General features: G+C 47.3%; 1 protein-coding gene across 1 annotated transcript in view; it reads left to right on the plus strand.

The window, feature by feature from the left end:
• MYPN (myopalladin) overlaps window positions 1-14,177 on the plus strand; it is a 2,138,596-nt gene that overhangs the window by 1,878,677 nt on the left and 245,742 nt on the right. Inside the window, exon 18 of the mRNA XM_078643205.1 lies at window positions 11,679-11,844. Coding sequence (XP_078499331.1) covers window positions 11,679-11,844 — 166 coding nt within the window. The remainder of the gene's footprint in view (window positions 1-11,678; window positions 11,845-14,177) is intronic.

A 14,177-nucleotide genomic window follows, 5' to 3' on the forward strand; every position in this document is an offset into this window, starting at 1 on the left:
TTTTAGAATGGGGCAATAGTTTCTTCTCCAAGCCCGTTCTGCGCGACGTACTTTAAGTTTGATGGTTTTCAGCTCGACGGTAAACCATCGATTGGCGTCCTTCTCCCGTTTGGAGGTGATGCGTTTGAGCGGGGCAACGGAGTCGCGGCCAGAGGAGAGCCATTTATCTATGGCATCCACCTGGGAAGAGGTGGAGAGGCCGTGCAGGGAAGGAAGGGAGGAACTAAGAAGGGAGGAGAAACTGTCTAGGTTAACTCGGCCCCACGATCGAACCCAGATATCTTTAGGGCGGGGGGGCTTGGTAGGGGAGTGAATGGGAAGAGAAAAGGAAATCAAGTGATGATCAGACCATGGGCAAGGTGTAATAGAGAGGGATTCCACCGGACAATTCAGAGACCAGATCTGGTCGAGCGTGTGACCTTTGATGTGGGTGGGTGATTGAACAAAGGATGTAAAGTTAAGAGAGTGGAGAGTTTCAGAGAATTCCTTGGAGGATGGACATTCTGCGGGGTCAGATGGCCAGAAATTAAAATCTCCAAGAAGCAGAATAGAGGAGTTATTAATTGTAATTGTGGCCAAAACATCCAAAAAGTCAGAGCCAGAGAGAAATTGTAACGGGGACTGGGGAGGACGATAGGTAAGAAAACAGGTCAGAGGAGGAAAGATGGAAGTGGTACGAATCACCAAGAATTCGGAGGTCGCGATGTTAGGCAACGATAAGCTCTGGAAAGGTAGGTCGGTACGTGCGATGACTGCTACACCGCCCCCAGCTTTGCCATGAGGGCGATCCGCCCTAATGGCGTAGTAAGTGGCCGGTAGGGTGGATAAGAGGGCGGGGAGGGAGTCATCGCAGAACCAAGTCTCCGTAAGAAAAAGGAGATCTGGTGCATGAAGATCTAGCAAGACTGAGAGCTCATGCGCATGGGCGACAGCCGACCGGGTGTTAAGATAGAAAACTTTAAGGGCTTTAAGAGTTGATTGGGGGACAGTGCCACAGGGCGGGAGAGGGGTCCCGACTACTGGAGGGAGAATAAAGGGGGTGGTGGTGGGGGAGAGACCAAGAGAAGAGAGGCTCAAGAATGTGGAGGACATAATGGGCCAGGGTCCCTGGAGGCATCGCAGTTGGTCCGGGGAATAGATGATACGCGGGGCAGAGTGACAAGCCCCTAGCCCCGGCCAGTCGCGGACGGGCGCAGACCGGCTTGCCTTAGGCGCGCCTTCGGCGCGCAATCGTCGCGCCCGCTGCGCTCGTCCGCTGCGCTTCCTCCCAAGGCACATAATTTATACAGATTGTCAAGTAATTTTTGAGGGGGCGTGGCCGACCGAGGGGGCGTGTCACGTGGCACACCTCACCCTCGAGACTGGCGACCTGGATCAGGTGGTTCGTTGCAGCGTCAGCGCGCTGTTTGTGGAGGAGCCAGAAAGTGCGAGTAGGTAGGCAGTTTTAAAACACAATATTACACACAGAAATATTTAAAAGCAAGTATCAAGCTCCCGGCTTTTCGCCTCAGGAGTCCAGCTGTAGTGACGCGCAATGGGCGCCGCGCGCACTATTTGTAGAATTTGAGGGGGCGTGGCCGACCGAGGGGGCGTGTCACGTGGCACACCTCACCCTCGAGACTGGCGACCTGCATCAGGTGGTTCGTTGCAGCGTCAGCGCGCTGTTTGTGGAGGAGCCAGAAAGTGCGAGTAGGTAGGCAGTTTTAAAACACAATATTACACACAGAAATATTTAAAAGCAAGTATCAAGCTCCCGGCTTTTCGCCTCAGGAGTCCAGCTGTAGTGACGCGCAATGGGCGCCGCGCGCACTATTTGTAGAATTTGAGGGGGCGTGGCCGACCGAGGGGGCGTGTCACGTGGCACACCTCACCCTCGAGACTGGCGACCTGGATCAGGTGGTTCGTTGCAGCGTCAGCGCGCTGTTTGTGGAGGAGCCAGAAAGTGCGAGTAGGTAGGCAGTTTTAAAACACAATATTACACACAGAAATATTTAAAAGCAAGTATCAAGCTCCCGGCTTTTCGCCTCAGGAGTCCAGCTGTAGTGACGCGCAATGGGCGCCGCGCGCACTATTTGTAGAATTTGAGGGGGCGTGGCTGACCGAGGGGGCGTGTCACGTGGCACACCTCACCCTCGAGACTGGCGACCTGGATCAGGTGGTTCGTTGCAGCGTCAGCGCGCTGTTTGTGGAGGAGCCAGAAAGTGCGAGTAGGTAGGCAGTTTTAAAACACAATATTACACACAGAAATATTTAAAAGCAAGTATCAAGCTCCCGGCTTTTCGCCTCAGGAGTCCAGCTGTAGTGACGCGCAATGGGCGCCGCGCGCACTATTTGTAGAATTTGAGGGGGCGTGGCCGACCGAGGGGGCGTGTCACGTGGCACACCTCACCCTCAAGACTGGCGACCTGGATCAGGTGGTTCGTTGCAGCGTCAGCGCGCTGTTTGTGGAGGAGCCAGAAAGTGCGAGTAGGTAGGCAGTTTTAAAACAAAATATTACACACAGAAATATTTAAAAGCAAGTATCAAGCTCCCGGCTTTTCGCCTCAGGAGTCCAGCTGTAGTGACGCGCAATGGGCGCCGCGCGCACTATTTGTAGAATTTGAGGGGGCGTGGCCGACCGAGGGGGCGTGTCACGTGGCACACCTCACCCTCGAGACTGGCGACCTGGATCAGGTGGTTCGTTGCAGCGTCAGCGCGCTGTTTGTGGAGGAGCCAGAAAGTGCGAGTAGGTAGGCAGTTTTAAAACACAATATTACACACAGAAATATTTAAAAGCAAGTATCAAGCTCCCGGCTTTTCGCCTCAGGAGTCCAGCTGTAGTGACGCGCAATGGGCGCCGCGCGCACTATTTGTAGAATTTGAGGGGGCGTGGCCGACCGAGGGGGCGTGTCACGTGGCACACCTCACCCTCGAGACTGGCGACCTGGATCAGGTGGTTCGTTGCAGCGTCAGCGCGCTGTTTGTGGAGGAGCCAGAAAGTGCGAGTAGATAGGCAGTTTTAAAACACAATATTACACACAGAAATATTTAAAAGCAAGTATCAAGCTCCCGGCTTTTCGCCTCAGGAGTCCAGCTGTAGTGACGCGCAATGGGCGCCGCGCGCACTATTTGTAGAATTTGAGGGGGCGTGGCCGACCGAGGGGGCGTGTCACGTGGCACACCTCACCCTCGAGACTGGCGACCTGGATCAGGTGGTTCGTTGCAGCGTCAGCGCGCTGTTTGTGGAGGAGCCAGAAAGTGCGAGTAGGTAGGCAGTTTTAAAACACAATATTACACACAGAAATATTTAAAAGCAAGTATCAAGCTCCCGGCTTTTCGCCTCAGGAGTCCAGCTGTAGTGACGCGCAATGGGGTATGTTAAGAAACAGTCAATATATATAATACCTGCCAGATCCACTGTTCATTGCATTCACCCCGGTTCCAGAGTTGAGAACCTTTATATACAAGTTTGAAGCGTTTCTGTTGTTAGCTTTGCTGCTTCCTCAGGACTAAACAAGCTCTAGTGTAAATGATTAACGTGAAAAATAAATTAACTACAGTTTCAGGCTCCCAACATAAATGTTTCCACAGACACACTATGCAGCACTGAGAAATAAAATGATTTTGGGACAAGACAGGCCAAGTCACATCTCCGGGTGTTTCAAGTAACCCTGGTTGTCGCTACAGGGAGGCACAAAGTCAAGTCAAGAGATTTGTATAGCGCGCTACATACCCGGAGGGTCTCAAGGCGCTTGAAGAAGGGTGGGGAATTACATGTCAAATATCCAAGTTTTAAGTTGCTTTCTGAATGCTAGGTGGTTCTGAGTGAGACGAAGGTGAGTGGGGAGTGAGTTCCAGGTTTTAGCTGCGAGGTAGGAGAAGGATCTACCTCCCATGGTGGTTTTATTGATGCGAGGTACGGTGGCAAGGGCTTGGTTGGAAGATCGTAGCTGGCGAGAGGGGGTGTAGAAGGAAAGTCGTGTGTTGAGGCATTCAGGTCCAAGTTCGTAAAGTGCTTTGTGTGCGTGGGTTAGGAGGCGGAACGTAATCCTCTTATTGACGGGGAGCCAGTGGAGGTTTTTCAGGTGACTAGAGATGTGGTCTTTACGCGGGATGTCTAGTATGAGTCTGGCTGATGCGTTCTGGATGCGTTGGAGTTTTTTCTGGAGTTTTGCGGTGATACCGGCGTATAGGGTGTTTCCGTAGTCCAGGCGGCTTGTAACAAGTGCATGGGTGACTGTTTTTCTGGTTTCGGTGGGGATCCAGCGAAATGTTTTTTTGAGCATGCGAAGAATGTTGAAGCATGATGATGAAACGGCGTTGACTTGTCTGTTCATAGAGAGTGAGGAGTCCAGGATGATGCCTAGGTTCCGTGCGTGGTCCGTTGGGATGGGTGCTTTTCCAAGGGCCTCTGGCCACCAAGAGTCATCCCAAGCGGAGGGGGAGGTACCTAAGATAAGGACTTCTGTTTTGTCTGAGTTCAATTTCAGACGGCTGTGCTTCATCCACTCGGCTACTTCTTTCATTCCTTCATGTAGGTTGGTTTTGGCGGTGTTAGGGTCTTTGGTGAGTGATAGGATCAGTTGAGTGTCATCCGCGTAGGAGATGATGTTGAGGTTGTGTTGGCGTGCGATGGTCGCGAGGGGGCTCATGTATACGTTGAAGAGGGTGGGACTGAGTGAGGACCCTTGGGGTACGCCGCAGATGACTTCAGTGGCCTCTGAGTTGAATGGTGGGAAGCGGACTCTCTGGGTTCTTCCGGTGAGGAACGAGGTGATCCATTCCAGTGCTTTTCCTTGGATTCCGATGTTTCTGAGGCGCTGTAGAAGGGTGCTATGGCAGACTGTGTCGAAGGCTGCGGAGAGGTCGAGGAGGATGAGGGCGACTGTGTCTCCATTGTCCAGTAGAGTTCGAATGTCGTCTGTTGCTGCGATGAGGGCGGTCTCCGTGCTGTGTTTGGCTCGGAAGCCGGACTGTGAGGAGTCGAGGGATTTGTTGCTTTCGAGGAAGGCGGCGAGCTGGTTGTTGACGGCTTTCTCGATGACTTTAGCCGGGAATGGAAGGAGCGAGATGGGGCGGTAGTTTTTGAGTTCGGTGGAGTCCGCTGTGGGTTTTTTCAGAAGGGCGCTAAGTTCTGCGTGTTTCCAGCTTTCCGGGAAGGTGGCGGAGCTGAGTGAGCAGTTGATGACGTCACGGAGGTGTGGTGCTATGATGGAGTCTGCTTTGTTGAAGATGTGGTGAGGGCAGGGGTCTGTGGGGGATCCTGAGTGGATGGAGTTCATCAGGTGGATGGTGTCCTCAGTGGAGATTGGGTTCCAGTCATTAAGGATGTTCAAGGGGGGTGAAGGTCCTGCAGAAGGTTGGGTTGGTTGGTCTCCGGGTCGGTTGTCGAAGCTGTTGTGGATGTCTGCGATTTTGTTGTGGAAGAATGAAGCTAGGGAGTCGCAAAGGGCTTGAGAGGGGGTGATATCATTGGAGTTGGCTGAGGGGTTGGTAAATTCTTTGACGATGTTGAATAATTCCTTGCTGTTGTGGGCGTTGTTGTCTAGTCGGTCTTTGAATGCGGCTTTCTTGGCAGATCGGATTAGTTGGTGGTGTATGCGGGTGGCGTTTTTGAAGGCGTCCCTGGTGCAGGTGTTTGGGTCTTTTTTCCAGGCCTTCTCGAGGGAGCGACAGAGTTTCTTCGATTTCTTAAGATCATCGTTGAACCAGGAGGCGTTTTTGCTGCCTAGTTTGATTTGACGTTTTTTCAGCGGTGCTAGGATGTCGGCGCTGTTGGATAGCCATTGGGTGAGGTTAATGGCTGCTTGGTTGGGGTTTGAGGAGTGGGCAGGGGGTTTTTGAAGAAGCGATGAGGAGATCTGGACGATGGTGATTTTGTTCCAGTTTCTTCGCAGAGTGGGTTGAGGATGGTTGTGAGTTGTGGTTTTATTGTAGATAAAGTGTACGCAGCTGTGGTCCGTCCAATGGAGAGTAGTGGTGTGACTGAAGGAGACATGTTTGCTGGAGGTGAAGATAGGGTCGAGTGTGTGACCTGCGATGTGGGTGGGCGTAGTGACAAGTTGTTTGAGTCCGAGGTTGGCGAGATTGTCCAGAAGGGAGGTGGCGTTGCTGTCATTGCTCTTTTCCAGGTGAAAGTTGAGGTCTCCCAGTAGAATGTATTCCTCGGAGGGGAGGGCGTGTGGGGTGATAAAGTCAGTGATAACGTCGCTGAATTGTGCACGGGGTCCTGGAGGTCGGTAGAGGAGTGTGCCTCTGATTGTGGTCTTGGGGTCGGTGTGGATCTGGAAGTAAAGGTGTTCGGCGCTAGCAAGGTTGACGTCTGAGCTGGTTGAGATGCGGATGGAGTTCTTATGGACGATAGCGATGCCTCCTCCTGTTTGGTCGGTGCGGTCCTTACGGATGATCTTGTATCCTTCCGGGATGGCAATGGTGATGTCTGGGGCTGATGAGGCGTTCATCCATGTTTCTGTAAGGAAGGCGACGTCGGGAGAGATGGTGTCGAGAAGATTCCAGAGGTCGATGGCGTGTCTGTCGACTGAGCGGGTGTTGAGCAGGATGCATTTTAGGTGGTTGGCGTCAGATATCTGTTGTGTGTTCGTGGATGAGGAGTTGTACTTGGTGCCGTCGAACTTGCAGGAGTTGCAGGAGAAGGGTCCATGGGTGTGTCCAGGGGCGCCTTGGGCGCAGTTGGGGAGTCGGCCGGGGTTAAGGGCTAGGAGGGAGGTGGCATCGTAGGTAATGCGGGAGGGGTGGGAGGGACGGGGGCCAGGGGGTCTGGCGCTGGGGGCGGGCCAGGCGCGGACGGGCGTAGACGGGCTTACCTTTGGCGCACCTTCGGCGCGGCCGTAGCGCGTGGACGCTGCGCGTGTGGACATCTGACATAAATGGATAGTGGAGGGGGCGGAGCGTGGGAGGGGCAGCAGGGAGGCGGTAGTGTGGATGAGGGGCGGGCCAGGGGATACCAACAACAAAATGGAGGGTCAAAGGGAAAGGCAGACAGGGTCAGCAAAAACACAAATGCGTCGAGTGAGCAGTAGAATCAAACAAATGCACAGACACAAGAAAAATGATCCCAACAGCCTGAGCGAGGTCGCGCTAATTATGCCAAATAGTAACAGCGGCGCTATGCGTGAAAAGCGCTACAATGCAATGGTAACAACAGTGCTGTAGAAAACACACAAGAAACGATACCAGGGAGCGTTTCAGCTGCTAATGAGGAGGAGCGTGGTGGAGCGACCGTTCTGAAGCAAGTCCAGGTGGTCACCCAGATTGGGAAGACTGGGGGGATTGGGGGATTGGGAAGACCCAAAGGTCTTCCCAATCCCCCAACATTAGGGGAATTGCTTTGTGTGTTGCAGAGTAAGAACAAACCCCCACCTTCTACGAGTCCAAGGTTTGCTATTATTGATTTGCGTACTTTTTGTCTCCTTGTCTTTCATGTTATTTGTGCTGCATTCAATACAATGAACCAAACTTTGCTCAACAGAATTCTCAATGAGCCCTTGGATTTTGATGATTTAGGGCTCACACGTTTTTTCTCTTATTTGACAAATCAGTTGTTGCTGACCAAACTTGAGAATCATTTTTCCAGTTTGGCTGCTATGACGCTTGGGAGGCCCTTAATGTTACATAATAGCCCCAAACCTGTTTAGTCATTATATCAAAAGTGGAAAAAAGACTCATAAGTAATCCTTAAAGTCTATACTTATTAACAAAACCGTACTGGTTACGTTTATATCTGGATGCACCTGCACTTTAAACTGGCATGGTTGACTTGGCATACTGATTTGGCTAAATTGAACTGGTTATGTTTACATCTCCATGCCCCTGCACTTTAAAATTGCATACTGATGTTGTAGCAACTGTACATGGTGCATCAATCAAAAGATGGATGAATTTTATGCGGGTTTTAATGTAATGTCTCCATTCAATTGTGAACTGGTTATCTTTACATCTCTATGCACCGGCACTTTAAACTTTGGCACATTGATCTTGAAGCAAATGCATTAGGTGTATAAATCAAAGGATGGATGATTTTTATGTGGTTTTTAATGCACTTTCTTCAGTCAATTGTGAATTTTAATTAACTGAACAATAAACGAATCAGTCACTCCAGACCTTCTCACCACCACCTCTCTTCCAGCCTTGAAAAAAGAGCAGACACTACTTCTCCTCCCATGAGATCGTTCATGTGCATCCACTTGCATATTTATTATATTCTTCTCCTCCTAATCTCAATTACTTTCTCATTCCTGTCCTTTCTTACTCTGTGTGCTTTAATGATTGCCTCTAACTCTGATCTGCTTTTGATCAGGTATTATGTTCTTCTGAATCTGACTCCAGGTCCTTTTTTTGTCATTCCTGTTTTCCTTTGTGGAAGACCATCTGATATTTTTGTAGTACCATCCTATGGTAAATGTCCTGTTATTCTGCTTAATGCTTCAATCTCTCTCTTCTGTCTAATTTTTCTTGTAAAGTGCTTAAACGCCTTTGGTCCATCTTGCTTATAGTTCTCTAGTAACGTAACATGCAACATTGGACGCAATTTACTTAATTTAGGGGGTCATTATGATGGCAGAAGGACCGCCACAACCCGCGGTGCGGTGGCGATCCGTCTGCCATAAAACATGGATTGACCACCTGCCAGATTAGGATGACGGGCGGATCCACACTGCGACCATGGCGGACGCAAACACCGTCTGCCATGGAACCGCCACAGGCAAGTCAAGTCAAATAACTTTGATCGATTCATTCGAATCATAAAAGTTTGGCATACATACATAAAATAATTAAGTATTCATAAAAAAAACTTATACAAAAGTTAGACTTGGAAGACATATATAGACTCAAGGTTTACCATTTTAAAACAGTGTGCACTTTGCCTAGCTAAAAAAGCATATCCTCCTCCATGGCTCCTGCTCCCCCAGCACAGGTTCTATATTAATACAATTAATACATCCTATCATTTTCCAACACATCAATACAAGATAAATAAAACTGTAAAATCATTTGAAACTTAATTTTCTTTTACAATTCTTAGCATTTCCTAATTAAAAAAGCAGTTCTAATGAAGTTAAGCACAGCTGTATAAATAGCAGCGGTAGATAATGATCGTAAATAATTAAAACCCTCCTGGTAAGAACAAGGGCAAATTTTGCTCAGAACAGGCTTGATAAAGCTTGCCCTTAGATCTTTATAAAGTGTGCAAAACAACATAAAGTGCATAGTGCTTTGTTGGGCTGAATTATTACAAGGACAGGCAGTCAGTCTCTCACACCAACTTGGCTGTTTAGGAAAAGCCACAAGAAAGTGCAATGTGCAAAGACGATTTCTAGTCATAAGGAAACGCAATTGTACATGCGTAGTAAAGGACAAGTAAAATTGCTGATGGTTTAGGCACCCATCTACACAGTTTTGTATTCTGTGATGTCGTTTGGACTTACTCACTCAATTGTGCAATTCAGCATAATATGCATTTTTTATAATCAATTTCAGGTTAGATTGAATGCTATCGGGATTATCATATTAGTGCCCTAAGCCAATCTTGTTAAAATTATCTTTGACATAACGGAGGCAGGGGATAGCCAGAGCCTTTTCAATGTTCCTACAGTCTCTAAGAATACTCCTTGAGAATAGTAGGTCCTCTGAGGTCAATAGGGGCGATATTTTTTCTATCTTCTACAAAATCCAACCCCACTTCCGATTGACAGAGATGTGTAGGATAGCTAATAGGAATCATCAACAGTTTAAAAAAAATGTATTTTCCAAAGTTTGTAACTGGGTACTTTTATGATGTCCACATACTCCAGCCCCATAGGTAGCTACTGACAGGCATTTTGATTTGTATGGGGTTATCATCTTACAAGCAAAGTGAAATAGGCCCTCTACTATTCTGCTAGTGTGTTGGACCCTAGCCACAATCAGATGGTCCAAATTCAATTTGTTATTAAAAACATTCCCTAAATAAGTAAAATTGGGCACCTTATCAATGGTATTTTCCTTCACAACAAATGTCCTTGTTTGGTTTGGTTTGGACCGCATACCATAATAAAAGATTTACTGAAATTTACTTTTATGTACAATGCCATCATAAAATCAGTAAATGCATTCCAGACTTTTTGGAGGCTATTGGCCGTTAAAGCCATCAGAACCGTGTCATCAGCATATGACAACAAGGGAACCGATTTGCCTCCTATGCTTGGAAAATCTAGTTGCTGTTCTAACAAAAAAATCTGACCGATTGCATGGAGGACAGTCCAGATAGGGTAAAATGGTGGTGGTGCCTTGCAGGCACCATCCACCAATTTACGATACGGGCATCAGCTAGCCTTTCCATGGCGGTTGAACCGCCATGGAAAGTCTGGCGGGGATTGGGTTTGTTGGCCGGTTGTGGGCCATCTTGTGTTGGGGGAGGTGTTGTTGTACTGGGGTGGTACCCATGATACCTCCCTGCATTTCCCTGCACTGCGTGGCAGGCACAGCGTGGTGCCTGCCACGCAGTGCAGGGAAATTAAAAACATGCATTTTTTATAATTGCCGAGGACGCTGCAGCCAGCAGCACCTGCCGCAATGGTAAACAGGCACGATGCAACCGCCACGCTGTCGGTCGCATTGTAATTGCAGGTGTGAGACTGCGCCATACAGGTGGACGGTCCCACTTCCACAACAATGGCATCATCCTAATCGGCCCCTTAATGTTGAATTGAGATGCATTATGGACGTTAAATTACTTTCCACTTCTTACATTTTTCTACTGGTCACTGGCTCACTGCATGCAGCTATGGACCAGATTTTTATGAGACATCAAATGCAGCATTCAGCCTTTTGCACAGCTGTGTCGCCATGTCTTGTCGCATGTTATAATGGAGCAACATAGTTACTATTACCAAGATGGGGGATGCCAATACACTACTCAAGTCCAGAGAAAATCACAGGCTAATACCTACTGTGAAGAAAAGTTGTGGTGGCTGACTGGAATTGTATGATCTGAAGGAACAAATAAACAAAATAACTGAATGACATATTACTGGGACACTGTGTTTTTTTAGAACTAGAGGGCAGCAAACTTGTATATTATTATTTAAAGTTGTAAGCATGGGTATTATTGTAGTGGTTTGGTGTCATATTTAGGTCGAGCCTGGGCAGCGCATGCGCTTCTCTGTGAGGCATACTGTTTTCAGGTAGGGACTTGCCCATATTTTTCATAGGCTTGAGTCATTGTCCATGGTAAATTTTGTTTGTTCATTGGTGAATAGGCTTAGTAGTCCCTACTTAGTACCGCCTTGTCTCATTTTGTAACCTCTCATAGGGACACCCCCTGTTACGTGTGTTGTTACTCTGTAGGCTTTAATTACAGCCTTGGAGCACTGTTTTTGCAAATAGCTTTGTCCTGTCTGCTGTTGCATGCAGGACACTCTCTGTCCTAAGGCTTTTTATTTATTTTTATAGCACAAACGCATTTGCATGCAATAGGTCTTGCATTTGCGAGAGTTTAAGCTATTGGCATTGTAAATGACAATGCATAAATAAAAGGCATTTTCATTTACAATGCCAATAGCTCAAACTCTCGTAAATGCGAGACATATTGCATTGCAAATGCTTGTTTTGCTGTTTGAGGTTGTTTGGGAGCATGGAACACAAGTTACGATAATAGTAATTAACCTGTTTGAACATTATTATTCATATGTTTTTTCCAGCCAAGGAAGTCAAGCAGATACCTATGTTCCTTGAAAAGCTTCTGAACAGTGGTGTACCAGAAGGTCATCCTGTGAGACTGGAAGGTCGAGTAGTCGGAATGCCGCCTCCAGTGTTTTACTGGAAGAAGGACAATGAGACAATAGCCTTCAATGATCCAAGAATAAGGTAGTGTTTAGCTTTCATTTACACATAACATATGTGCTTCGTTCATTCTTCTGCTTAAGGAATCCCAACGTTACGAGGAAAGTTTTCATTAGAAATATTTTAGGTTTTGAGTTTCTTTTTAAGTTAACAGTAGAAAGGCATCCAGTCTGTATGTAATCTTGAATGTTCTATATCTGTTAGAATAATGTCAATTGCTTAAGCGCTTTTATCCAAAGGGAAGATGACTAAGGGAAGTTATTGTCCAGGTGAAGTCAGAGTCTTAGGTGATTAGGTAGTGAGCCAATTAGTAAAACAAGTCAACTCCAATCTAGCACAGTTAAAGTCTAAAATAATTTCCCGGGCTGTTTACATTTAAAACATATACAACTGATCCATGGAAAAATAATGAAAGTCTGTTTTTTGTGGGATGACTGAGGGGGTCTATTTTCTAGACTCTCTACCAGCATAGATGAGGGTCATTTCCTTTTGCATGTATGGCCTGCATATTGGGAAGTTCGAAATTCCAAGGCTGTTTTGTCCAGCAGCACAAATGCCAGTGCTGGTACATTATTTGACACTGCCTATGGTGACAATGCACGAGTCCACACACACCACCAGGCAAGCGCCACTCCACACACACCGCTAGCCAAGCTCCAACCCAGGCACACCACCAGCCAAGCACCAATCCCAACACACCACCAGGCAAGCGCAAGACCACGCACACCGCAAACCAAGCACCAGACCACACACACCGCCAGCCAAGCACCAGTTCACAGACACCGCCGTCCAACCACCAGTCCACAGATACCGCCAGCCAAGCGCCAAACCATGCACACCGTCAGACAATGGACACTACACGCAAACCAACATCATACTTTAGTTTTTTTTCAATACAAATAAAAAACAAAAACAAATTGCAAATTGATACAAATCTAATAACACAACAACTAAATCTAAATACACTACACAAATGCCAACTTTGAAACTGAACAATAAGTTTTAAAGAATAGAGACCAGCCTGTTCACTTTACCACTCATGGATGCTCCCAAAAATTATTTTGTGTGTGGTACATTCTGAAACAAGCAGGTACACACAGCCCAGGGTTAGAAGGACAGTCGGGGCAGTACATACGAACCTCCTTCCGCAAACCTCTTCGCCAACAGACTCTACATCTCCGACTGGGAAAGTGTTTTGAGGTTGTAGGAGGAATTTGATCAGGAAAGTGGCGATCTTTCAATCTGGCAACATCCTCCACCACTCCAACTCTAGGAACACTTGCCTGTTCCACTAAAACAAGGCTGCCTATTACAGACTCCTGAAACTTTACAAAAGTCATCTTTGACTGAGGACAAGATTGCTGGAACACAACAAAAGCATTAAAGGTTGCCAAGTGGAAATGATGGATAGCCAACGTCTTGTACTAAATGTAAGACTTACGAAGAGCAGCATACGGTTCCAATCTCTGATCTACTCTGTCAACACCACCCATGTGCTTATTATAGTCCATAATGCACACAGGTTTGCGCGCTTCTGTAACCTGACCCCAAACAGTCACCGCTTCAGTGCTTTCATCATGTATGGAAGTCAACATGTAGACATCTCCTGTCTGAAAACTTCACAGCTAAAAGCTCCTCACAACGCAATGCACTGCACTGTCCCTGAGCAAGCTTTTGACAAACAAGTTCTTTTGGGAAACCTTTACGGTTAGAGCGGATTGTGCCACATGCAACAGTGTCCACTTTGGCCAATTACCTGAACAACTGCACACCAGTGTAGAAGTTATCTACATATAAATGATGGCCTTTGTTAAAAAATCCTCTACCAATTTCCCACACAATTTTCTCAGTCACTCCAAAAGTGGACGGACAACCAGGGGGGTTAATCTGGGATTCCTTACCGGTGTACACCCTAAAATAAGAGACATATCCAGTCCGACTGTCACACAGCATATAAAGCTTAATTCCATAGCGTGCCCTCTTACTCGGAATGTATTGCCTAGATACCAAGAGGCCCTTGAACAACACCAAAGACTCATCCACTGCAATTTCTTTCCCAGGAGCAAAGATCTCAGGAAATCGATCAACAAAATGATCAATGACAGGCCGAATCTTGAAAAGACGGTCACAATCAGGGTGATCTCGTGACAAAGCTAAACCATTGTCAACAAAATGCATCATCCGAAGCAGAAGCAAATACCTATCAGGACTCATGACTGCCGTAAATATAGCTGTTGCCATCAAGGGACTAGTAGACCAATATGAAGCCATTGATGGTTTCCTAAGCAAGCCCATCAAAAAAGTTAAACCCAAAAACTTTTTCATCTCCTCCAAATTTGTGGGAGTCCACCGGGTAG

This window comes from Lissotriton helveticus, chromosome 5_1 (genome assembly GCF_964261635.1).
Source record: "Lissotriton helveticus chromosome 5_1, aLisHel1.1, whole genome shotgun sequence".
Lineage (NCBI taxonomy): Eukaryota > Metazoa > Chordata > Amphibia > Caudata > Salamandridae > Lissotriton > Lissotriton helveticus.